The sequence below is a fragment of the Choloepus didactylus genome, chromosome 18 (genome assembly GCF_015220235.1).
Source record: "Choloepus didactylus isolate mChoDid1 chromosome 18, mChoDid1.pri, whole genome shotgun sequence".
Taxonomy (NCBI): domain Eukaryota; kingdom Metazoa; phylum Chordata; class Mammalia; order Pilosa; family Megalonychidae; genus Choloepus; species Choloepus didactylus.
This window is the reverse complement of record NC_051324.1, coordinates 54,159,564-54,186,586: the sequence shown is the minus strand read 5'-3', so window position 1 is coordinate 54,186,586 and position 27,023 is coordinate 54,159,564. Positions and strand designations below refer to the sequence as shown.

At 41.0% G+C, this 27,023-nt stretch overlaps 1 protein-coding gene across 1 annotated transcript in view; it reads right to left on the bottom strand.

Annotated features, from left to right (window-relative positions):
- The window catches only part of NMT1 (N-myristoyltransferase 1), a 31,656-nt gene extending 12,830 nt beyond the window's left edge, over positions 1-18,826 (bottom strand). The window contains exons 1-4 of the mRNA XM_037808712.1: positions 18,685-18,826; positions 9,001-9,109; positions 6,189-6,333; positions 349-467 (exon numbers count right to left, since the gene is read on the bottom strand). Of these exons, the coding sequence (XP_037664640.1) occupies positions 349-467; positions 6,189-6,333; positions 9,001-9,109; positions 18,685-18,815 (504 nt within the window). The 5' untranslated portion in view covers positions 18,816-18,826. The remainder of the gene's footprint in view (positions 1-348; positions 468-6,188; positions 6,334-9,000; positions 9,110-18,684) is intronic.
- Between the last annotated feature and the right edge of the window lie 8,197 nt (positions 18,827-27,023).

Below are 27,023 nucleotides of genomic sequence, written 5' to 3'. Positions count from 1 at the left end.
AGAAGAGACCCTGAGTGGCTCAGGGGGTGGGGTGGGGGTGAACCCTCATTTAGCAGCCTCTGGGCCTCAAAGAATAGACTAGAAATAAGATAAGAGAATGAATGAATGTAACTCTTGGGAAGTTACAGGGATTAACCCTTGAACTGCCAAAAAGGCCAAAAGCCATTCTATATAGTCTTAGGCAGGCCCCAGGAGGCAACAGATTGGGGTATCTGCTCAGACATGCTTGGCTCAGCTCACAAGAGATTCCTTGAGGAAGGCTTAAGTAGAGCTGTCTTGGTGTGGCTGTAGGACTTACTATGAAAATGGCACCCAACCTGCACTTGTGGTCTGCGTGGGCCTACTCACCACTCCACGATCCCCCAGGTCCAAAGCATCCCAGGTGAAGCCCTGAGGCAGAGTGTAGGGCTCCTGGCGGATGTTGTCTTTGTCAGGCTCCACTGGACCGTGGGTGTTCACCACTTCTCCTGGAAGAAGAGCACAGCCATGAGCCTCATCCTCTGCTCCAGGGGAGGGGAGAGCTCAGCTCAAAACTCAACCAGAAATAGGCACAGTTTCTATTTGGATAATGGATGGTGGTGATGGTAGCATAACACAATAAACTGTAATTAATACCACTGACATGTAACATGTAAACTTAAAAATGGTTAAAATGGGAAATGTTGTGCTATATAAAATTAAATTAACCCCCCCACACACAAAAAAACAAATGCCTCGATCTGAAGTATACTCTGTGCCCAGCAATTACAGACCATCTTTCCAGCTATCCTTGGCAGCCAATTGAGGGCCAATTCAGGGCAAAAACTCAGAACAATTGCTGGGATCCAAGGTGGTTGGCTTGTTGGAAACCTTTTCAAATCCCCCTTTGGTTACCGACTGACAAACATTTATCTTTACTAATTTGGCTTTTTGCCTCCTGGTTGGAGAGCTGTCATGGCCCTGGCCCAGGACCATTGCTCTGGATGGATTTATAAAGAGTTGCAACAAGGCTGCTTTTGTGTCAATAGCTACAATGGACTAGGCCCATTCCTGAACCAGATTATGGCATCCAGGCGCCAGGCTTGATCTTGGCCATGCCAGCCTTGGCTTTCAGTAATGCGGGCCAGTAACTGCCAACTCAGGCCCTCAGTGTATACAGAGAGTCCTGCAAAGGCCTTAAGGCCGAGTCACTGAGTCTACACAATGCTGCCAGGAGGTTATCCTCTGACACAACATTCCCTCCCTGTGGGAGTGAGTGGGGAACGTATGGAGTGCTCACCAGATACTGCTTGATTCCTACCAGGAGCCAAATCAGACTCATCTGGTAAACTCGGACAAACCAACCCACAATTTAGAGCTCCTTCATGTTCACACTTGGAAGAACACAATGTTTAGTGCCTTCTGAAAACTGAGTTTTCAATCCACTAAGGAAACTGCTTCTCAGCACAGGGCTCCATATACACTAGGCACTCAGTTCATGCTTTTACTGACTTTCAGACTCCTGACCCAAATACTTTATTCTCATGTGAAACAGGAAGTTCTAGACACTCTCAGTAACAAATCTGTGGGACAAATGTAGTGGAAATGGCTACATCAGACTGTAACCTGAGGACAACACCAACAGGACTGACATCTAACTCCTCTTCAATCAGTATATTCATTCACAAAACAGCAACTGTGCACCACACATGGTGCCAGGCACTCGGATACTGCAGTGAAAAAGACAAGGTCCTGGTCTCCTCACAGTGTGCCATCTTCTGGGGAATGTTCAATAAATAAAAGTCATTACTGACATGCTAAGAGTCACAAACTAGTAAGTGCAGGCACCATAGGGACAGATAGCAAGGAGTGCATCTAGGTACCTTCTACTTACAATCCGGCTCCCCAAGAGGTTTGCTTGATAGAGCAGTTATATGTTTCTTCTCTACTTAAGAAACTGTTCTTCTGATTTATATATAAACAAGTTATTGTGAATTCATTTAACATACATCAATCCACTTCTAATTCACTACCATGCATATAAATAAAACCAAATTACTGGACCTTCAAAGTTGAAGGCCAGACCCTGGAATACAGTGAAGTATTTCCACTCTACAGTCTCGTCCAGGTGGTCAGCCAACTTCCTGTCTTAAACTGAACTTATACCTTTTCCAAAATGCTCTTAACTTCGGAACATTTTAATTTTTTTCCCTAAATGACTTCCATGGCCAAGATACTGTGGTCTTCCTACCCTATTACTTGAATCTCAAGGTCAAAGATTTTCATCTAGGCTAGTTACTAGGCCCTGAACACAGAAGACATTTCCAATCCCTCACTCCTTCACCAAATATTCACTGAATCCTAGATGTGCCACTTCTGTGGCAGGAGCTGGTAACTGAAATGGATCCAGGTCCTCACCATCATGAGCATCAAACAGGCCAGCAGGAACCCACCACCCAGGATGACAAGGGCCTGTGGGAATGAAGCAAGGGGTGCTGCAGAGCCAGGATGGGGATGGGGGCCAGGAAAGACCACTCAGAGGAAATGCTATCTAAAGGCAGAAGAACCTCAAGGATAATGAGGAACCAGCCAGGCTGGAGGGGGAGTGGCTGGGGCAGGGAGGCTGTGTGCACAGGAGGAACAGTGTGTGTAAAGGCCCAGAAATGGAAGACTGAAACTAGGAGATGAGGCTGGAGAGGAAAGCTGGGGCCAATCAGGGAGCGCCCTGTGAGCCACAGTAAAGAGGCTGGACTTTATCCTTAGGGCTATAGGACATTCTTAATGGACTTTTAAGTGGGAGGTGTGGGGTAGGAAGTGACATTTTCAGATTTGCATTTTGCAAAGAGTATTTAGTGTTTATCAAGAGACATTACCAAGTAAACTTCTATACAGTATTCAACTGGTAAATCTGAATCTATCTTTTGATAAACCAGCTCTCACAGATATCCCGAGACTGTTTGATATCTGCAAGACATAGCTGACAGAGCAGAGTTTACAGGAAACACTGAAAAAGCACTGGCCACTTACGGGACTCCTGTCTGGGATGCCGAGGCTGAAAAGTGGCCCGAGGCTCCTGCACTTCCGCTTGCCAGGGCCCAGCATCATGGGCTCCCACCAGTCCTATTCTGTGGGAGCAGCCTACCCTGCACCCCACCTAGAAGATCCAAAACTAAGTACTATAGTACAATTGTGAAGAGCTTAGCAGAAAAGATAAGGTCTGAGTTTGGGGGAGACATTAAACCAATAAGCAGGACAAGGGAAGAGGGAGAAGAAGAGATGAATCCACATCTCTCTTGGAGCTCAGGGAAATCCAGTCTTCCTTTGATATTACCTGAAAGTGACTAGATTCCAACCCAATGAGCAGAGGCAAGGAAAATGATCCAGCACCCCTTATAACAGAGGGAAAAAGGGTAACTTTTTTTTAAATTAAATTCAGTTTTATTGAAATATATTCACATACCATACAATCATCCATGGTATGCAATCAGCTGTTCACAGTACCATCATATAGTTATGCATTCATCACCCCAATCTATTTTTGAACATCTTCCTTACATCAGAAAGAATCAGACTAAGAATTAAAAAAATAAAGGTAAAAAAGAACACCCAATGACAGTGTGATTGTGAAGACCTTGTGGATCACACCCCCTTTATCTAGTGTATGGATGAGTGGAGGAATGGGGATAAAAACTGAAGGACAAATGGGGTGGGATGGGGGGATGATTTGGGTGTTCTTTTTTCACTTTTATTTTTTATTCTTGTTCTGGTTCTTTCTGATGTAAGGAAAATGTTCAGAGATAGATTGTGGTGATGAACGCATAACTATGTTATCATACTGTGGACAGTGGATTGTATATCATGGATGATTGTACGGTGTGTGAATGTATTTCAATAAAACTGAATTTAATAAAAAAAAAAAAAAAAAAAAGAACACCCAAATCATCCCCCCATCCCACCCTATTTTTTCATTTGAAAAGGGGTAACTTTTAAAAAGTAGAATGACAAGATTTGAAGAAAGGGATCAAAAGTTTATTTGGTAGCACACAGAATTGCCACACGCACAACACTTGCTGTTTGGAAGGCCTTTCAATGGTGAACTTAGGACAATTTTAAATTTCTGAAGTCTTCTAGATCTCTTCAGTGGAATAAAATCTAATTATAACTCTCCCAACAAGGTGGGATGGAAGTAGTTTACAGAGAGATTCCCCCAATTAAGTGGGGTGTGACAAACACAGTACACCTGGTGTACATGAGTTGTTACACTCATTAGTCCCCCATTTAAATAGAATAAATTAGGTGGGTAAACAGCTACAAACAACACTGCACTGAGGACATTCAGAAGTAGAACTGGGGTGACATCTCAGCCAGGCAGACTAATTTATGCCTGAAACAAAGGCACCCTTAATTTAGGCTTGACTGACCATGGACCTGAAAGGCAGATCTGTCAGATGCTGAGACAGACCACTTGTCCACAGAGAACCACACACAGTACATAAGGCATGTTCAAAAGAAATACAACTGAATCTCATTCCAGCTTCTCAGGAGCTTCCTGAAAACTAAATTAGGACACTTTCTATACTTATAGGTGGAGCAACTGAGGCAAACAACAAAGAGTAACTGGCTCAGCTTTGCAGCTGAAACGGACCAGAAAGGAACAGAAGCCCATTTACCCTCACAGGTCTCCTCACCAGATCCCACTTCTCTGTCAAGAAGGGATCTAAGTTATCCATCTGCAAATTCCTAATGAAAAATGAAATCCAACCAAAACTCCAAAACACTATCTGAAAAGTGGGCCAAGATACATAGCAGCCTCCACAAGATGCCTCTCCGCACATTTCACTGAGACAAGCGGCTCCTCGTATTCCAACTGTCCCTTGTTGGGCAGTGGTCACTGGGACCCCTCTCTACTAACAGCATTTCCAAGACCCCAATGCCTTGCTGGAAGGCCCAGAGAGCCAGGGACCTGGCTGACCTGGGCAGCACAACAGACAAGGTGGATGGCTGGGGGCAGGGTTTTAGAATCAGTGCCTGCTGCAGATTCACCCACATGACTACCAGGAGTGCTTTTCCTTCCATCGCCCTGTGGGTGCATACCCTAGCTTGCTTCTGTGACCAAGCTGTATCTCCTCTAGAGCAGAACTTCTCAAACTTTAGAGTTTCCACAAATCCCTGAAAGTTCTGATTCTGCATGCATGGGGTGGGACCTGAGATTCTGCATTTCTACAAGCTCTGAAGTGATGTCCACTCTGCTGGTCTACAGACCACACTTTGAGTAGAAAGGTACTGTAAACTCCCCACCCATGGAGTAGATGCACATCTTTGGGCACACCTGCCCCTTTCCCTCACCAATCTTTAGCCCCATGGAGGCTTCTGCCTCCCCTCTCCACCCGACATACTGTCAGGGCTAAGTGTTTCTGAAGGAAAGCAGTAACGTGGACAATCTGGAGGTCATTTACATTTGATGTTGGAACACGTGTCTTTTTCCAATATACTCACTTGCCCAGTCACATAGATAATTGTAACTGGGCCCAGAATCATGATCAAACTATTCCAGAAACTGTCTATTAATAGCAACCTCTGAAGTTAGCCATCAAGGTTTGCTTGGTTCAGTCTCAGAAGGCATCTCTGGCTCTGCTATGTTATTCCTTCTGAAATCCTTTTAGATTTTCTACCTGTTCCATTTCTTTAGGAGTTCATTATAGTGTTTTTTTTTGGGGGGGGGGGTGCTGATCAAAACAGCATATGGTGTTCTAGATGCTGAACCATCTCTCAAGCAAAATTTCAAATTACTTTGCATTTAGTAAGCAAGCACTGGCTGAGAGTCAAGGGGAAGAGGCTAGGACTCTGCCTATTCCAGGATTAAACATTTACCCAGATAAACAAGACAGTTTCTCTATAAAATCTATGTGGGAAGACAGACCCATGAGTAGACATCTCTACTCATCATGTGCCAATACATTAATATACTGTTTCTCTTTATAGATTTATACTGGATGATGATGCTGTAAAAGAATCATTATCTGTCCTCATTGTGTGCTACTGTGAAAAGATAAGGTCCATGAACAATAGTCTTTTGAATACTGCATTTTTAAGATTATCCTCTAAAAATAACCACCAAGGAAATCTATGACTCTTATCACCCTCCCTCACTGATCCAGTGTGGACTCTTCAAAGGCACAGCTAAGGCACATTCCTTACTCTCCCCTGGGAAAAAAAAAACACATACATACCCAATTTGGGGACAGGCTGCGTGTCCCAGAACTGGTAGCTTCGCTTGCTAGCCTCCTCCATGGTTTTGGCAGGGCCCTGACCCACAGAAAACAATTCAATGGCCTTCTGTATTTCTTGGATCCTCTCTGCTGGCAAAGAGTTCATCTGGGCAAGACAAAGTTGGGGAGATAAAGAAGCCCATTATGTTACTAAGCTCTTTTGATTAATTAAGAGTTAGGGGTACAATGTGGGAATTGGGAGTTAATGCTTAAAGGGTACAGGGTTTCTGCTTGGGGAGGTGGAAAAGTTTTGGTAATGGATGGCAGTAATGGTAGCAAAACATTGTGAATGTAATTAACAGCAGTTAATTTTTACTTGAAAGTGCTTAAAATGGGAAATATTATGTTGTATATAGGTTGCCATAATAAAAATTAAAAAAATAAAAATAGAGTAAAGGGGCACAACTCAAATGTATGGTAGTGGGGTGTGATTCCTCTGTCTTAACTCCAGAAGTTATATGCTGTATGACAACTAGAGAAAGAGTGACTGACAATGAGTTATGCAATAGGTTTAACCCTTCTTAGTCTTGGGTTGTTTGATGACACAAATAATTTGTGCTCAGTGTAAAATTTTGAACAATGTAGAAATGCATAATATATATATAAAGTAAAAAGACAATAATCCCATCTCTCACATATGATCCTTGTCACTGATAGTCTTAGCTTGGGAGGCAAGATGGGCAGAGGCATACACACTTCCAGACTTTTTTGCATGCAAGTTCCAAACACACACACACGCACACACTTTTTAAAAACTAAAATTCAATCATATTGTATTATTCTACAGATTGCTCCACTTTAAACACCAAGTATCAGAGAATTCCATGTGAAGACACATAACACTGCCTATCTAGACTGTGCTCACTCTGTGCATGGATCACAATACATGTAGGCAGCATCAAAGTGATGGACATTTTGGTGACTTTGTTCTTCAGTTTTACAAACAATGCTGTAATGAAATTTCCTGTACATCAAGTTTTGCTCACGGGGATATGTATTTTTATAGGACACAATCTAAGAAAGAGGCTTGCATGTCAAAGGGATGGCACGTTTGAAATTGTAACGGATACTGTCACCTGCTCTCTAAAAAGATATTAATTAATAACCCAATATATGTATGATGTATGAAAGCATCTGTTTCTCTCATCATTGGATATTGCCAAATCTTAATCTCTGCCAATCTAGAAGCACAGAATTAGTTTTAATCTGCATTCCCTTCATTGTGAGTTTAACCATCTTTTCATACCTTGATTGAACATTTATATTTTTTCTTTGTGATCTGCCTACTTACTTTATTATTTTAAATTGATTCATGTATTGCAAATATCTCCCCCAGTTTGCTGCTTGTCATTTGACTTCTACAGTACTTCTGCCAAAGAGAAGTTTTTAAATCGTCAATTTTTTTCTTTTATGGCTTCAGGGTCTTATGTCAGGCTTAGGATAATAAAAATATCCATAGTTTCTTGACACTTCTACTTCACTGTCTTTTTTTTTCTTTTAAATTATGAACTAAAGAAAGAATATAAACCAAAATGGTTACATCGCTTATTTTCAAGGAGAAGAGACTATAAGTAATTTTAACAGTCTTCCTCTTGTACATTTTTTTCCCTGAAATCTCTATAATGAAATGCATCACTTTTCTAAGAAGAAAAGTACAAAGGCTATATAAGTGATATTTTGTTAAAAGTCTTAATTTCAAGGTGAACCATTTTGATATAGGCGTGAGCTCAAATCCCATTAAAGTCAACCAAATGCCCACTCCCAAACTAACAAACATCCCTAAAGCCAAAGTGTGGGTCTGGCTAGAATTCCCAACTGCAAGACTTTGGGTAAGTCTCTTAAACCTCACTCATCTTTAAAATGGGAAGACTACTCTGGGGCTAAGCTTAGTGAAGTGCTGGCACGAGCCTGGCCAGCAGGTGGTTAATAATAATAGTTTATTTTTCATAATGGTCTTAATAATAGTAACAGTAAATAATTACTTGGAGGCATGTCTGAATGAGGCAGGGGATGCTAATTGTAGCATAACATTTGAGGTAAAAAGGAAAGTGTGGGTAATAATGGAATAAGACTGGATTCCTTATGAGGCTTGCAAACCTTCTCTGAGACAATTTTAAAAGGAGAATCATGGATATACTTTGAGCTTCCCTCAGGGCCTACTCTGAACAGGTCAACACTTACCTGAAATAAGTTTTTGTTTAAATATTGTTTTATTTAAGAAATGAAACAATCCTTTCCCATACCTTTGGGTTTCACGTCAGTGTCAGTCTTAGGTTGCGAGCCCTAGGCCAGTGGTTCTCAACAAATAGAACTCAGAAACAAACTCTGTGAGACCCCTCGTATTGATTACAATGATTATGGCATTAAGAGAATGCTTACAAATACACAAATGCCTGCCTTAAAAAGACTAGGCCTTTTATTCTTACAGTAGTGGGCACTTAAGACAGAAAGGCTGAGAACCACTGCTCTAGGCAACAGGGGCTGTTACTATGTAATTATTTTCTATGGCACCTAGCACAGCACCACATGCAATTATGTACCTGTAAATTCTGATGGGGCACCTTGCTTGGGAGTCAGTGTCTAACCTGCTGTATCTTTTAAGGTACTGATAGCAGTTTCACCACCTAGGTCTAGGGCAGCAGAGGACAGCAGAGAGATCCAACTCCTCCATCTTGAAGTAATACCAGCAGAGACTGTCTCAAAACATTTACCTCAAAACTCTCCCATCTGAAAAAGTGACTCTAGTCACAAGAAAACAGAGCCTCCTTGTTACCTTCACAGGCTGATCCTGGGCTGAATCTGTCTCATTGCCTTTTTCTTTCTTCTTTTTTTGTTTCTTTTTCTTCTTTTTGGCTCCAGTGTCATTGGCTGGACTCAAACCACTGTAAGACAAAGTAAATACTGATGCAGGGTTTCAATTTAAAAAAAAAAAAAAAAAAAAACACACACATCAGTTTTGAGCTACACTGACAAACAAAGAGCTTTCTGTAGAACCAGACCTGTCTTAATCAAAACTGTTGGCTTCAGAAACAGACTGGAGAATCCAGGTCCCAGAATGGGCATTTGGAGGACACCAGTAAATACAACTCTTTTCCCTTCCATCCCCTCAGCTTCTCAGGGAGGGAATGCTGTGCAAGGAATATCCTATTTGTTTGAAAGGGCCTTTTCCATTCTAGCTGCCTGGGTGTACTTATTTTCTTTAGATGGCACCAAAGGCTAATGATAATTATTGATAGGGCATTAATACCACTGACACGCCTTTAGAGTCCTGAATTTTAAAAAGGATGATAGCCAAAACCAGTAGTGGTCTTTTTGGAGTGCTTTGTGCCCTTCCTCTCCCATTCTCCAACCCCATGCCCTGACCCATTAGGCTTTATGAGTTTCTTAGGCTAGATCTAAAGCAAAAGGCAATATGGGAAAGAAAGGAAGGGATGAGGAAAAAAGCAGGTTAAAGTTGCTGCATTCTATGTCCAAAATAGTCCAACAATCATGATAAATGCCCAAAGCAGGCCTGCAGGATTGAGAACAACTGTCATCTGGCTAAGACAAAGCGAACACCACAGGCAAAATCAATGCATAAATCTTAGAAAAATTTAAAACAACAAAAAGAAACAACAAAACTCAAAACACCCAAAGCACTCAGCTACTCCTGCCATGAAGAAATTATACAAAACATGCAAGTACTGTAAATACGTTACTTCCTTCATACTACTTCTCCACAGAGCCCTATGACACACCAATGAATGCAGCAAAAAGTTTCTTAGCCACATTTACTAGTTTCCTACAATCTTTTATGATTTCTTCCTATATTGTCCCTCAATATCTTTGAGACACAGATCATGTATTATATTCGGCTTCTTTGACATTTTCTGTTCATTTTCTTCCAGATGTTTTCACCCAATTCTTATTGATTTGTTCTTCCTCTAATGTTAGGATAATAGTATTGATTCCAGGTTTTCTTTATTTTATTGGTGAATTTTAAGGTTCATGGTATAGCTTGCTTTCCTAATTACTGCGGTCACTTGTGGTTTCTGTTAACATCTAAAGAGAGTTTGGTATTGCCAGCCTGGGCATAATATCTGATGTCATTCTGCCATCATCCCTGAAATGTTCCTCTAAAAAGTCAAAATTAGGAGCCCAACCTGATAGTACAGTGAACCCTAATCTGCAGGATTACCTGGTGCAGTGCAGGGTATTATTTCAATTGTTTATTCTAGATAAACAATTTTCAAAGAAATCAAACAGCAAAAAATGCATTTTACATTACCATTATGGTAAATACCATCCATTTAAGCTTTATTTTTTAATTCAGAAAGCTTTCAGGATCTTAAGCTGTCTTGGGGTTGTTATAAATATTATCATCTCATATTAAATGGTACTGTACAGGGAAAAGGCAATCTTTAACCAAGTGCTGCCATTTCCTTTTGTAGAATGTCTTCAGACTCACCTCTTCCTACTCCTGGTAGGAGCACTTGTGTCCAGACTTCATGACCTTACACTTGGACATTAGTAACCTCCAGCCTTTACTGATCTCCCTGACTTTACCATTTTTCTGCATCATCGTAACCTTATATGCTGCTGCAGAACATGCCTCGATGAGAACGGCTTCCGTGCTTGAAAGCCTACAGTGACAGCAACTTCTTAACTTGAAAGGCATCAAGCCCACCTCTTCTCCAGGCACATCAACCTCAGTTCTCATCCAGCATGTCTTCCCTCATCTGCACCCATCTGGTCAGGCTGATGCCGAAAGACTGTAAGATGGGGAGATCCAATAAAGGCTGGAGGTTACTTTAGTCCAAGCATAAGGATATGAAGTCCAGACACAAGTTCTCCTAGTAAGTATTACATTCATGAGACCCAGAAGGCACAATACGGAATGGTAACATTCAGGTAAGTAAGGTGAACTCCTTCGAACCAGAAGTTCAACAAAACCCTCAAGGCCATGGCAAAGAACAGGAACTATAGTCATTTATGACTTGAAGATAATTTTTCCCTCAACTCAATGTTGTTATCATGTAGGACCATCTGCAGCCTATGACAACCCCAGGTGGTTTTCTTATTCCAGAAATATCCTCACTTCAAGTTTCAGGATTATAAGCAGCAATATATGGCTTAAAAAATGGTTGATATAAGGAGACAAAGCAGTATCCTACAGATGGACATAGTTTAGTCCTTATTCATATCAGCTTATGGAATGAATTACCTGGTTGGTACATGTACATTACCATAAGAATCATTTTTATAATTTTATGAAAGAATAAAATAGATCAAAGTGAAAGGGATACTTACTAAACACAATTTCACATGAGGAAAATAGAGGAAATGACTTCCTCCAACTTTAGAAGTCTTCACAAATGTACAAAAAAAAAAAAAAAAATCACTATAAAAACTACCTTTCCTGGCCATAATTGTTTTCAATTTGCTCTTGCTATTCAGTGGAGATAATTCTGTGCAGGCATTGCCTTCCTGGACCCCATTTATGTGGAAGGATTTTGAGTTCACCTCTTATTCTGTATTATGCATTATCAACTCAAGTGGCTGACAAACTCCAAGACCCAAACTAAAACCAGAGAGCTTGTTTTATTTTTCTTGTATCGCCTTGAATCTGCACTGTAGCTACTTAGCAATGATCCTGTTTCAACTTGTGCAGCAAACTCACAGACAGCTGAAGAACACAAGTTTTTAAAACATTAAGTTGTTTTCCCTGAGCTACTTAGTAGGTATTGATCCACATCCACAAGAATACATTATGAGCTTGCCAAGGTCTTACAATCAACACTCCCAGGCAGCAAGACAACTGATTCAGAGGCATGCTGGGAGTCCGCTAATTGAAATAGAAATCTCGTGTAGATCCCTATAAACTGAGTCATCTTAAGATTCTTCAAACAGCTTGGTCAGAAACAGAACCTTGGAATATAGTGAATCAAAGTCTAACTTGCTCCATTTGGTTTTCCAGTTGATCATGAAATCAGTCTCCAAAAAACCAAGCAGAGAATTAGGTGAAATTTGCCTTCTTGGGGTGGGGGTGGGGTGTGTGCCTGCTATGGAAAGGGACATGGGAGTACATACAAAAATTCTGAAACTTACATCCTAAAGTAAAAATGATCAATCCAAGTCATTAGTGACTAACCCAGCAAATATGAGACTAAATAGAATGAGCAACCCAGGATCAGGGAAGAAAAGCAACCTTTTAATGAAAGCCAAAATATTTTAAGTTCAAACATGTAAGAAATCCCCTGGATGCTCTTGTATAAAACAAGGAATGGGGAAGGAGGTGGAAAATGAACCTTATTTCTAGAAACAGAATGCAGTGCCAGGGTGTGTGAGTGGGTGGGAGGGAAGGGCAAGTTGGCAGATGAGCAGCAGGAGCAGAGAACTTCAGACAACACGAGCACTGAGGATCCATAATGCAGACCCTCCTCTCAATCCTACTCAATGACAAAAGCCACTTAAAGGTGCGTGGCAGAGGAACAGAGAGCTGTTATCAAGGGGAAGTACGACCGAAGCCACCAGCGCTGGAAGGAATCTCAGGGCTATCTGGCTTAAGTTGTTATTTACAGATGAGGAAACCAAGACCCAGAGACATGGTGCAAATTGGTCATCATCTAACCAACTAGTACAAGCCATTAATCTCTGAGGACTTGGGGCCATTCTCCCCAAACACTGTAGGCTCATTTCCTATAAGAATTTATTTGAGAATCCTATAAAGACAAATTCTGTGTCATCACAGAGGGCCCTGGAACAAAATGTTCATGTTGTCAGAGGAGCAGGTAATTAATTGTAACGAAAAGAATGATCCATATTTTATTCAGACAGTTTCCTCTCATTGATCTCTGCCTGCTTTAAAATTATGGTCTCCCAAACAACTTAATAGTTTGTATGTAATAATGTGCTGTTTTCTGGATTCCCAAAGAGATTAAAAACTCCCTGAACATAAGGACTATATCTCACCCAGCTACAGCACTGCTCAGTAGTGCTGAGCACACATTTAAGGGTATAACAAACATATGCTTGACTAATGCTTTCTAGGCATAATACACTAAAATAAAACCCTGAAGAATCAGAGCCCAAAAGAGGGTCAGCAAAACACCTTCAGTGATGTTTCTATATTCTATGAAAGCAGTGAAAATAATGTGCTCTTGTGAGTCATTGATTGAGATTTTAAATTATCAACTTTCTTATTCTTGTCTCCTCCCTCCCTTGAACCTGTCCTATTCCAAGAATTAAAAGAAAAAATCTCCACTGTAACTATTTCAAATGACCTCAATGTCTTAAACGCAGATCACAAGATTAGTTTTCATTACGAGATCAAAAGGAAGAGAGTTCACAAAATAAAATTCAGAACTTTTAATCATTTGTTTTTTATCTTTAAAAACCCGAAGTTAATCCTTTGGGCTAAAATTCAAACTTTTCAGATAAACTTACTAAAATAAATCCTAGTCTCCAATATCCTTTTGGTTTCACTTTTACACATCAGGAAGTCCTTCTGGCAAATCAACATGAGGTATGATACCTTCATCAGTAATCCTATTAGTACTCAGAAAGCCCAAACAGAGGTGAATGAAGTGGCGCTGCATTTACCAAGTGCACTGCACCACGCGCAATGACTCAGGACCAGCTGCCTAGTCTCTGAACTGCTGTGGCTGCAGGATCACTTAAAGCAATACCTCAAACTCTGCAAATTTCCATCATTCTGTCCTTTACATATAAAAATGCTTATAACTCCTGAATGGCAGGAAAAGTAAAAACACTTCAGTACTGCCATAAAGGTACCACAGGAGACCTGTGAGAAGAAAAGCAGATTGTAGGAAGGGATTCAAAAGATTGTAACTTAGCCAGAGTTTTGAGGATGAACAAGCCAAATTCTGTCACAGAAGATAACCATTTTTAGGGGTCACAAAAGCGCTGATAAACTAAACTATTTAGAATGGGAATGAGTCAACAGTGTAAATTCCACATCCTCTGGGTCTGTCTGGTGAGCTATACTGTGACATGGCAACTCCAAGGTCAAATCAAATGCTGTTCAGAGACCATTACCAGTAACTTTCTGAGCAATGACTCAATGCTGACAGCAAATTCACATATGAGAATGACCTCCGAAAAAGATATTGGTCTATTAAGGACGGTTTAAAGGGGCCAGCCATCTCCATCACCAACTGACTCCTGTGTGTGAGCAAGTCCATGAGCTGTTGAATGGAGCCAAAGATAGGTCTCATACCACTGCACAGGTTTTGTCTGTCTTAAATGCAACAATCACAAAGGAACCTTCTTTAAGGAATTAGAAGAGAGGCTTGCAGTGCAGAGTAGAGATTTCAGATAAAAGGTTAAAGGGAAAGAGCTAAAGAAGCATCCTCCTAAAACTACTAAAATCTATGGGCTCTGCAGGGAATGGGTTAACTGCAGACTTGGTATAAAGCTGGGAACTAAAATGAGTGAGCACATTGGTTAAACAATGTGAAAAATCAGCAAAACTGGTTTGCCATGAGCAGCAGTCTCCCCAAAAGAGGCTCTAATTTACTTTTCATTTCTTCTGCTTTAGAGTCTCTTCTCTTTGAAGCAGCTCTTGATTAGTTTCTTTTTAAATTACCACTTAATTGGGAAATAAAATTAGAACACTTATTTGATATCAGTGATGAGGTTTCTCTTTTCATTTCCACTTTGATCTAGTTTTGAAAAACTAAAAGCTGAAGGAAAAAATAAAGAAAAAAAAAATTTCTTCTTTCCAAGAGCTAGATGTAGCCATAAGCCATCAAATGAATACAGAAAGAACCAATCTTGGAAAATCTGAGGAATGAAACAAAAGCCAAGTACAGATAGTTTTATGGAATTTACTTTCATAGGCCTTAAAGTCAAAAAGAACCTCTCTGAGCCTCATTTTCCTCATCTGTAAAATGTAGCATAATCCCACTTCAGAGGGTTGTACGGTGACTTAAATGAAATAACGTACGTAAAGATACCTGCAGATCAGCATCAAAAAAGAGTTGCCATATCCCTAAACCATTTGTTTAACTTTTTTTCTCTCTCTTCAGTTTCTTCACAAAGGATAACATCTCCTGATCAAGAAGGGACAGTTGGAGAACTGTCCCCAAGCAGTAAGAGAGTAGAGCGGAGAAGGCACAACCCTTATCAAGGGGCTCTTGAATCATGGCTTTCCAGTATCTCAATGATATTGATGATGCTGAAAGTAAATTCCAAAACAATCTTTGAAACAAAATAGTCCAAAAGTTCTTTCCTGTTCCAAAGCATCCAGATAAACTTTACTTGTTTGTTACTCCAAAACTAAAATCTAAGGCCAGCTGGTAAGGTTTATTCTTTAGCAATACTTTCATAGAAGGCCTTTCACAAAAACAAACAAGCAAATTAAATCATACACACAATGAGAGACTATTATACAGTCCTTTGCTTGCTCAGAATCACAGAACTACAGTGAGATGCCAGATAAAGATGATCTTAGTCTGGCTCTTCTCTCGATTGCTCAGGGTAACATGTCAGGCAAGTAACTGGAAGAAAAATGCTGACCTCCTTTCCTTTACTGAGTAGAATTTTTTTTTAAATAGCTGATAGAAAAACTGTAGACAGCTACACATATCATATGTGTAATGCATATGTAGCATGTGTACATACATGTATTTATATGTAAACATGAAGCTTTATACTCACTAAATGTTTATGCTTATTTAATTATGGAGGAAACATATGACTAGGTAAGTCGAGAACTAAATTATACACACAAAGGGACATAATAAAACCGGCACAATTGCATTTCCTATTAATCCAGCACACGAATGTAACTCATCTCAGTGTAAAGCACTATGAACTCATCCTGAAAGAAGAGCCTAAAAGGGTTAGTTTTAACTACTGTATGGTTAATTGTTACTGTGTATTGTATTTCAGAATTGCTAGTATCAAAAGGAGAAATTCCCCTTCAATTCTTATGTGACTTCTGAAAACATTTTAAATAACATTAAGACAAGAAAAATTTAAAGAAGCCAAAAAATAGTGGAAAGCTTCCATCACAAATCAGAGGATCCTTGATTTCTGCTGGTATTTCATAAAAATTGTAGTAAGGCTTACAATGAGATTATTTGGGGGCAAGAAAACATGTATGCAAGAAAAATTTGACAGATCCTTCCACTCGGTGAGGGGAAATGAAACTCCTCTAACATTTGGGATGGGAACTTGAACACACTTGCCATTCATTCATCCAGCAAATACTCATTGATGCCCAGTGAGCACCAGGCACTTTGCAGAGACAGTTCATTCTCATGTATCTTACAGTCAGGTGAGACAGGGATTGGACACATTAAAAATATTATCTAATTATTTTTATAGTAAAAGCTATGAAAAATAACAGTATGTGACAACAGCAGAGTTGGTAGGGAAGGTTGGGGGGGGAAGAGGATCTGAGAAGATTTGAAAAAAAGAACAGGAAGGAGAGGGCTGCATTCCAGACGTTATCTCATTTAATCTCAGCAACAACTCTAGGTTAAGAAACCTTCCCAAGATCATAAGACTGTTAAGTGTCAGAACCAGGCTTCGAATCCAGGTGTGAATGACTCTAAAGTCCATGCTTCTCCCACCATGCCATGTTGCTTCTTCCCAAAATCTCCACTGACAAATGGAAAAATGTTGACTCCACCCTAGATTCTATTATCTAAGAGCTAGAATTAAGACTGTCTCCTCCAGTCTGGGCCTGTGTTTCATACACTACCTCCAAGCTCATTTACACAGACCTCTAGATTCAGGATGCTAATAAACTTAAATTGTTCAACTAGATAATCATGTACAAAAACAACAACAACAAAAACATCTCCAAAGTTTTTTTTAGGTTACTATAAAATAAATACTACTGTTATACTATAAATAAAACACAAAACTTTCTGCCAAACAGTTTTACAAAGTGATTCAGACATTATAAGTAATAAAACCAACAAAAGAGCCATAGACACTGGTCAGGGCAACAGTTTAATGACAACAAAATTGAAAGGAAACTACATAAAGAGAAAAGAAAAAGCATATTTTCACTTCTGAAAAGACTTTCACTTTCAACAACTCTCCTGTTTGATTCTGATATCCTCCCAGGAGGACTACACTGTCCCTTCTTCCTGTTCCTACTTCCTCTTTCTCAGCTAGTCCATTCTTAGGAATCTCAAACTTCAAAATTCAGCTTTTACTATACTAGATCTGTTGTGAGTTACAGCAACGAAACAAAGTCTTATAAAACCAAATTTGACAAGTTGCCTTTTCTTCTATGTTTTTCTTGCGATTTTTAATGCTGGCTGAAGAACGTAAAAGCTAAATATTTTAACCTAGGGATTCACCACAAGCACATTATAAACCATATAAACCACTTCAACAATCCTTTGTTCTCCTGCCCCTACAAGATAAAAGATTAAAAAAAAAAAAAAAAAAAAAGTTCACCCAAAGACCTCAACCTTCTACGCCTCTACCTCCAAGGCTACCACCAATACTGCAAAGGGACAAGCTGGGTATGAAAACCAAACCACCAAAGATCACAGATTCAGCAAGAGTTATACATCCAAAACAGTCAGAGCTTCCAGATTTAAAAAATATATATGTAAATATATAAACAGAGAGAGAGAGTGCACAGGCACGTGGGCGACAGCCATGCCACTGTGACAATGTGAAGAAAGATGATAGGTGTGGCTTATAAGAGTGAAAACTGATTTGGAAAAAAATCTCAAAACTCGAACTCCTGATGCATTTCTTCTTACAAATACATAGTTCCTAGTAAGCAAGACTCCAAACTATAGGAAATGCAGTATCATACCCAGTTCCCAAACACTGTCCAAGGAGCAATATCGCTCAATTTATTTAAGCTTGAGGTTACCTGGTAAAGTTAACAAAGATGCTACAAGATCTAATTATATACTGTTCAGGAAACGTATGGATTATCTGGAGCAACGGCAACATATAACTCAAAATATTATCATACAGTAATTACCTAGGTTTTATAAGGTGAGTTTATACTCTGGGGTTCTCAAGTAGTGACATTTTACAACATAATTATGGTTGGCATAGCCTGATGAATTTCCTCATTGAAGGTGAATGCAGGGAAATGTTTTATTACTCGTTTATTGCTAATCATTTTGTTCACACAACACTTCATATGTAACGTTCCCTTTATACTGTACTGTCATTGTATCGCCCCGTAATGTGCTCTTTTCCCCGGACGAGCCTGAGGCAAACGAGTGGAACATTACACAGAAGAACTTTTATATAATAAAACTATTGAATGTCTCCGGCCCTCAATATACTGAACGCCCAACCCTGGTAAATGACAAAGACAGCAACCAATCTCCAGGCAGAATCCCAATCCCTTAGCCAATAAGAACATAGGGGTGGGGCTAGACTAAGCTCCGGGTGACTTCCCCGCACCCCAGAGACCCTGGGTTTGGGGGAGATTGGATGGGAATTGGATCGACTATTTTGTTACCCCCGGTTGTAGCTGTTGTCCTCCTCATTTTCGCAATCGCTGCAGTGTTCATGGCCGTTTCCGTTCCCTTCCATCATCTGCGGCAGCGGAGGTACTGGCGGCTTCACTGCTGTCTCACTCTCGTCCGCCATCTTGGGTTGCGAGAGCCAGGCTCCGCGCCCCGCTACATGCGGGCTTCCTATTGGATGAGGGGAACTTGCGCTATCTTCTGGGTTTTGTAGTTTTTATGGCGAAGGAAAGAGCCGCAACTAGAAGCGGCTCGTGCTCGGAAACCCGAACGAAGTGGACTACAATACCCAGAAATCATGAGGGAGGGTGTTCTCTAGGTGGGGAGGGACGGCAATACCCGGAAGCCCTAGGCATAATACCGCGCTTTGAGGAAAGACCCGCCCCAAGATTAATGGGGGTCCTTCCTTGTCGACTGGGGTGGCCGCCTGGCATGTTGGGAATTGTAGTTCCATGCTAGTTTATTGTTCCTGGTTTGAGGCTCCAAAATCCAAGGTTTGGCTTCAGCTTGTCCTTGCTAATTCCTGTGCCGCAGGTCAGCCTTTATTGGCTGTCGTTAAGGACCGTTACTATCCCGGGTAAGTGAGGGCCGGAGACCCGCGGGTGTGACGCGCCCGGAGTCCAAATACCCCGGACCTTTTAGGAGGAGGCTTTCCTGCAAGAAGCCAGGTTGGCGCCTGACCACCTTCTTCACTTGGGATTCCGGGCAGACCCTGTCGTTGGTAGTTCAAGGCCTTATGAGAGGCTGTGGATGGTGGCGTTCTGCAGAGCCCTGAACCTAAGCCAGGGAACCTCACTGCCCAGTCAGGCCTCATCACTTTGGCCTTAGTCTCCACTAAGCCCTTCCCATACATTTCCATTTCTTTCTCCATAACAGCCCTCCACTTTGCTGAGCATTTACATGCCAGGCCCTGTGGTAAGGCGTTTGTACGTTATCTCAGTTAATCTTCTTAACAAGACTAAAATGTGGGTACTATTGTTATTCCCCCTCTTCACAGATGAAGAAATGAGGCCCAGAGAGGGTGGGCAATTGTAGTCACGTTGTTAGTAAGTGGCAAAATGATTATACAAACCCGGATCTGTGTGCTCTAGGCCCTCTAAACTCTGAAAAAAAGTCCCATTGTTTGATACACACACATCTACTCAGAGAAATTAGTTATTAGAAGGTGATTGCAACATTTTAATGTGCTTTTAGCCTTCAGTCCCTTGGGTCTCACACTGTAAGTCATCTCTGAACTGGCTGCTGAGGAGAGAACCCAAAGACATGGTTCCCATTCAGGGTGGAGGTGGTGGGTGATGAGGAAAGGACTAGTTCTTAACGCTAGAGAGCTCCCTGGCCAAAAACGGAAATCATCTTTGCCTTTGGGAAACTCTGAATATGGGAAGAGGGGTAGGGTGGGAAGAAACAGTTCCCATCTGACTCAAGGAAGGGAAACAAAAGTAAAACTTAGAGCTAAATATAGTCAACTCTTAGTTTTTGTATCAGTGGCAGGAGTAGAAGTAAATGTGACCCAAATCAGCAGATAATCCCTTTCATTTATATTCGACTTTGGAAAGCAGTCTAGAACTCCTACTTGGGCTGAGAGCTGTCACCCACGCTGACCTCTCTAGGACGAAGCCTTATATGCAGCTGAGGGGAAGGGGAGGAAGTCAAAAAAAATTAAAATAAAGCCTTAAACACCAATAAGAATGGCTGCCATTAAACAAACAAGAAATAATAAATGCTGGAGAGGATGTGGAGAAATTGGAACACTTATTCATTGCTGGTGGGAATGTATAATGGTACAACCAGTGTGGCAGTTTCTCAAAAAACTGGATATTGAATTACCCTACGATCCGGCAATTCCACTTCTCAGTATATACCCAGAAGACTTGAAAGCAGTGACACGAACAGACATTTGTACACCGATGTTCATAGCAGCATTGTTCACAATTGCCAAGAGACGGAAATAATCCAAGTGTCCTTCAACAGTCGAGTGGATAAAAAAATGTAGTATATACATACGATGGAATACTATGCAGCAGTAGGAAAGAAGGGCCTGAAACATATGGCAATATGGATGAACCTTGAAGATACAATGCTGAGTAAAATAGTCAGACATGAAAGGAGAGAGATTGTATGTTACCACTTCTATGAACTCCCTGAATAATGTAAAATCAATGTATTATAATGTAGAATTTTGGGGACCTCGTGATAGGCAGAAGATATTGATGGGGAATGATAATTTAATATGTTCAGATAACTTAATGGTGGTGAATTCAAAGGTATGGGAATTAATAGGGGTGATGATTGTTAATGGGATTATAAGTATCAGAGCTGTATTGAAGCTGAATAGGATTAAAAGGATCAGCACTACAAATATAGATAGGTGCTTGCATAATATACTTCTAAGGAATGACACTAGTACAGAGAGTTGACAACAGAATGGTATATGGGAAAAATCTACATATTGCATACTAGGGACTGTAGTTAACAGGAATATCATACTAGGACCACACAAATACTAGGGACAAATAATTAAGCGCTGAAAAGATACGAAGTGTTTTGGGTCATGAAAATTGTTTAAAATGGAGAGTGATGAGGATTGTACAATTAAGTGATGAAATGTGAGATACGGATGGATTATCGTGGACATAATAGATGCTATATAAACTTAAGAACCCCCTACTTTATAAGTCAAGCCCTCGACCTTGAAGCTTGCTCTAGTGAAACTTATGGTTATAAAGGGGAGTCTGATCCCACCTATAATTATGCCTAGGAGCCACCTCCAGAGAACCTCTTTTGTTGCTCAAATGTGGACTTTCTCTAAGCCTAACTTGGCAAATAAATTCAACACCCCTCCCCCGACGTGGGGCAGGACCCCCCAGATGAATTAATCTGCCTGGCAATGCGGGACACAGATTCCAGGAATGAGCCTGACCCTGGCATTGAGGGGTTGAGAATGCCTTTCTGACCAAAAGGGGGAAAAGAAAAGCAACAAAATAAGGTTTCAGTGGCTAAAATAAGTCAAATAGAGTCAAAAGGCTGTCCTGGATGTTACTCCTAGGCAAGCTTCAGTTAGATATGCCAAATGACTACCGAATGATAAGCCCAAGTCAACAGTAGTCCTGAAAACCCTAAAGAATACCCAGATCCCTATCTGAGACTCTATGAAAGTTTTACTCATTAAGTTTATTCTTCAGAAACTTAAATCCTTCAGAAAACTCCTATGCCAGCTAAGTCACAAAACCCAGAGGCAATAGCCTCTTCAGGAACATCAACCAGATGTGTTCCCTTTTCCCATAATGTCAACACCCCTTTTCAACATGAACCCGTTAGTGTGGTCACTGCCTAGACATCCTTGAAGATCGGGAAAGTGATTAAACTAGAGGAACAGGTAGCAACAGACAAGATGGAATTTAACAAAGGATTATGATTACTGAATCTTTATATAATTTTCTTCTTAGTTGCTAGGGTATTAGAATAGCTAGAAGGAAAGAACTGAAATGATGGAACTTTAATCTATAGCATCCTTTGAAATGTGTTCTATAGCTACTTGTTAAATTGTAATTTGAAAGTTTATCACCTTTTTGTACATATGTTATATTTATATGTTATGTTTCACAATAAGGAAATAACTGAAACTATGGTATTGTAACTTGTAACAATTTTGGAAATCTTCTATATAACTACTTGTTAATTCATACTTTGAGAGATATTACCTTTTTGCATGTATGTTATATTTCACAATAAGGAAATAACTGAAGCAGTGGAACTGTAATCCATAACATTCTTTGAAATTTGCTCTCTACTTGTTAAATTGCACTTGGAAAGTTATCTATTCTATGTTATATATGTTATATTCTACAATAAAAAATATGATTAAAAAATAAATAAATGTGTTAGATGGATATAGCTTTTCTACATACTTTTACCCACTTTAGTTAATATGACCTTGTGAAGTAGATAGGGCAGGTGTGACTTAAAATTGTGCTTGCAAAAAAAAAAAAAAAAAAAGTCACAGTGAAACCCAGTTGCAGGGCTGGGACCAGAACTCTCATCTGGGTAACCAAATTCCCAATCCTGTATTTTCTTTTCCCACAGATAAGCAGAGGTTGAATGACGGCCAATGAACAACCAGAGAGGAATCAATTTAGGGAATGCCCTGGTTTCTGTGAACCCTGCCATTCTTGCAGTTTAAAGCTTGAGTAAGACCCTCTGCATTGTATTTCACTGCAAACTGAAAAACTGTTTACTGGAGCAGTTTTTCTAGGAGGTAGGTAGGTAATGTGGCTCTCATGATCAAGCTCAGAATTCAAGTATAAGTCCAAAGTTCTGGAATCCAGCACGTCCAAGAATTGTAGAGAAATAAGGGACCTGAGAGGCACCTTCTCTCTCCCTCCCCCCACCCCTTTCTCCCAGGATTTTTCAAGTTGGAGTTCTCAGACTTTATAAGATCTGTAGGTTCTCTAGAATAAAATTTAAATGTTATGTATTTAAAAGAAACTGAGCACGTGGTCACTTTTTTTTTTTAAATGACTTGATAATGAGTATTGCCACATGGGATTTTGGTGCCTAAGTTTTTCATTTGGGTTTACAATCATACTTGTTCAGAATGTTCACCCATTCTGCATTTCCAAAGCAGAGCAATGGAAAATCTCCTAAATTGTTTTCTTGGGGTTCCAAAAGTTCTCATATTTTCTCTTCCTCACCCCCATAAGAGAGAGCCTTCCACTTTCAGACAGTTCTAATTGGTGGAAAGTCAGCCAAGTTCTGCCTTATGGGGTTATGCAAAATACATAATCTTGTGTCCTTGTAGAAAGTTGTTACATTTCCTACAATTAGTATCTGGTTTCCTAAAATTCCTTTTTTTCTGAAGTAAATATCCCCAGCTTTCTGAGCTCCTCATCACACTAAAATAGCAGGACCCTTTTGTCCATCCCTGCTGGCTCTTCCTACCCACCCATTCTGGTAGGGCATTACATGAAAGTAGTGGGTACAGCAGGCCTCAGAGGGTGGCTAAGTGACCAGCCTGTGAAACTCTGAAGATTCTGGAATTTGCTCCTACCATAGACACTTCCCTCAACCCCTCATGGCTGGAGGCAGTAGAATGTAGTGGTTAGAGTTCAGGCTCCAGAATCTAACTCTGTTGCATCCTGCTTACCAACAGTAGGACTTACCCTGAAAGAAGAAACAGGGAGACCCATCTGGGATTGTCTCAAACCACCCCACAATGGGGCTGTTGGGATTCCGAAGAAGCACTGAATGCCAGGGTGATCAGTCCTTAAGCATTTATTAGGGGAACTTACATACGGAGAGCTGCAGCTATCTCATGACAGACAGCGAGACTGGCAGGTTCACTTGACTATGTCCACACCCATGGCAATGCTCTAGTATATAGGGCTGAGGGACCAAGGTGACTGAATGCCAGAGGCCCATGTGCCAGTTTGGGGAAACATCTGGGGATGTGCTCTTTTCTCAAAACAAGATGCACTTGGGGTGGGCAGGATTCAAAGTTATAGCAGCCAAAGCTCGGGATGCATCCAGGGAGTTACAGAGAGTGCCTGAGGAGGGGGGAGAGGGGCAACGTCAATCCTGGGTCAGGTAGGAGATGTTATGTGTATCATACAGACTCCCTGGTTCTAATTCCTGAGTCCTGCCTCTCACTTAACAAATGACATTAGGCAAGTTACTGATCAAATTTTTGTTGGGAAAGATTGTACTGAGCAGGACCCTGGCTATCCTAGGGAAGAGGGATTTTCCCCTCAGAAGAAGAACAGGGCTAATGGGCATCATTGTGAAATAAGGGATGGGGATATGGTCTTTGGCACTTTCTGTCTTCCCTGGAGCTCACCTTCAGTAAAGGCACCCTTTCTGATGAGTGGCACCTACTGATCTCAATCCATGTTCAGTCATTCAAACCATGAGTCTGGAGCACAGTGGGCCAAGCCTCTTCTGCTCAGTGCTGTGGGATTTAAGAAAGAGAGTGCTAGGCATTCCCTGCCCAGAAGGCACTTTTCAATGAAATCAGGAAGACCAGGTGCACTTGAAAATAAAATAACAAGGTCTGGGTGCATATGATTAAGTGACAAAGGAGCCAGATAGATAATAAGCAAAAGTGGAGAGAGTGGAGTGCACATCTCTGGGCAGCATTGTTTAAAAAGGCTTCCTGAAGAAGTAGACTTCAAACTTGGCCTTGGAGGCTACTTAGGCCATTACACGTGATCCCTTATGTTTGTACAATGCTTTGTGGCTCACAAAATGTGCTAACACACTATCGCATTTGATCCCTGCCATGCCCCTGTGCAGTGGGCAGGGCAGGAGCTATTCCTGTATTGCAGTCGGAAAACAAAGAAGTTCAGTGATTTGTCCAAAATTTCACTGCTACTTAGTGTGGAATTCAGACTTGAACCTGGGAGTTTTAACGCAAAGCATGGTGCAATAACCAAATTACTTCCTTCTCCTTTCCCAGAGGAGACCACATGTCTAGCGGGATTTAATGTCTGAAGAGGTGATCTGGGACCAGGTCAAAGAAAGCCTTGAATTTCAGGCTAAGGAAATTGGACTTTTTATATTCCAGCTGGTGAAGACTTATGGGAGGTTGTTTTTTTTTTTTTGGAAAGTTTGTAATAAAGTATGAATATTAACGATATTTGTGAGGTTCCATATGAATTTAATTGCATATTCATATTTATTTAAAATAAACATATGGAAAATAAATTTCATTTTAACAACCAGAGTGAAAGACTTGGGAGTCAAAGGAGTCATCTCTAATGGATTCAGAGGGTTGTTAATCAAATAAAACTTGAAACACCACTATGTTCCAGGCATCATGCTAAGATGGTAAGGACACAGAGGTGACTGAGATGCAGGATGTTGTCGGTATAAAGTGAGATAGTATAAGCAGCTAGAGTCAGCTCAAAGTTTATCACTGCTGTCCTGAATAATGGACGATATGTTTGGGGGCTGAGAAAGCCCTTGGTACTGCTAGGTGGAGCTTCAATGCAGAGAAAATGCTTGGTTGAAGCCCCTCTTACAGGCATTCAGCCTCTCCCCAGGCAGAGGTGCAGTGTGTATTATCAGATTGGACCACAAGGATACTGATTTACAGGACAAGGCTCTCCCTCATGCACCAGTATCTGGGAAAATCAGAATCATCTGCAAGGATTTCCTAACGCTATGCCCCAGGAAGATCTTTATAATCACTGCCATGGCCAGCCATGGTTACTGACAAGAATCTGGGTATCCCTCTGATGTGTCAGGAATAGGATACAGGCTGAAAACCACAGAGCAAGGTTATCTGTAAGTTGTTTGGCTTGAGGAAGGGGGTGGAGGAGGACAGGCCATGAGATCTGGTTCTACAGAATAGGGATTAGATTTGTTCTGTGTGACCCAATGGAGTAGAACTAGGAGAGAGATCATCTAGGGAAGAGCATTCTAACTGCCAAGACTGGACTCCAAAGACAGCGTGAAGCTGCCAAGAGAGAGAGTTAGTTCTCTGAGACTGGACATGTCCAAGTAGAGACGACAGAGATGACATGGAAGGATTCAAACACTAGAAGGGTGTTCAGATCAAATAGCCCTTTTATCATGAGACACAGTCCTACTTATTGCATGATGGCAGTTAGTGCTGTTGGAATCAAGCAGAAAGATTTCGGGGATTGGGTTGGTCAGAGATGTTAAATTAGTTCATTCTTCTATGCAATTGAATCTCTACTATGCCAAGGCACTGTTCAGGTGCTAGGGATACAGGGGTCAAAATACGGGAGGCCTATTTAAAAGGGAGCACAGACCAGAGGCAGGGTAGGAGTTAACTAAGACTCACCTACTGTATGTGAAGCACCCTTAGATTCTTTATGTATTTCTAATTCTTTCAACAACACTGCACGGTAGCGATCATCCCCACTTTAAGAAAGGAGATAGGATGATAGGCTAAGTGAGTTGCTGGGCTTGTATGGGATGGAATGTGGGCTTTGCAGTCAAGTGATTTGTATAAGAGGCAATTGATTAACTCTAAGCATCAGTTTTCTCATATGTAAAATGGGGATGACGACAGTACTCCACCTCGAGAAGTGGGAGGATTAAATAAGATGATGCCTACAGAATGCTCAATGCATGGACCTGGCCTGGTAGGTTGAAAGCGCTCAGTGAATTACTGCACCTATCAATCTCATCACCAGATGCTGCACAGATAGTGAGTGGCCAAGTCCGAACCTGAACTCAAGTCTCTTCGCATTTTTTCCTGAGCTGCTAGAAGGGGTAATCCAGACCTCCGGCTCCAGCATCACTTTCCCGCGCTCTCAGGCCGCGCCCCTCCCCGCCCATCGCCTCCCGGACACGCCCCCTTCTGCCG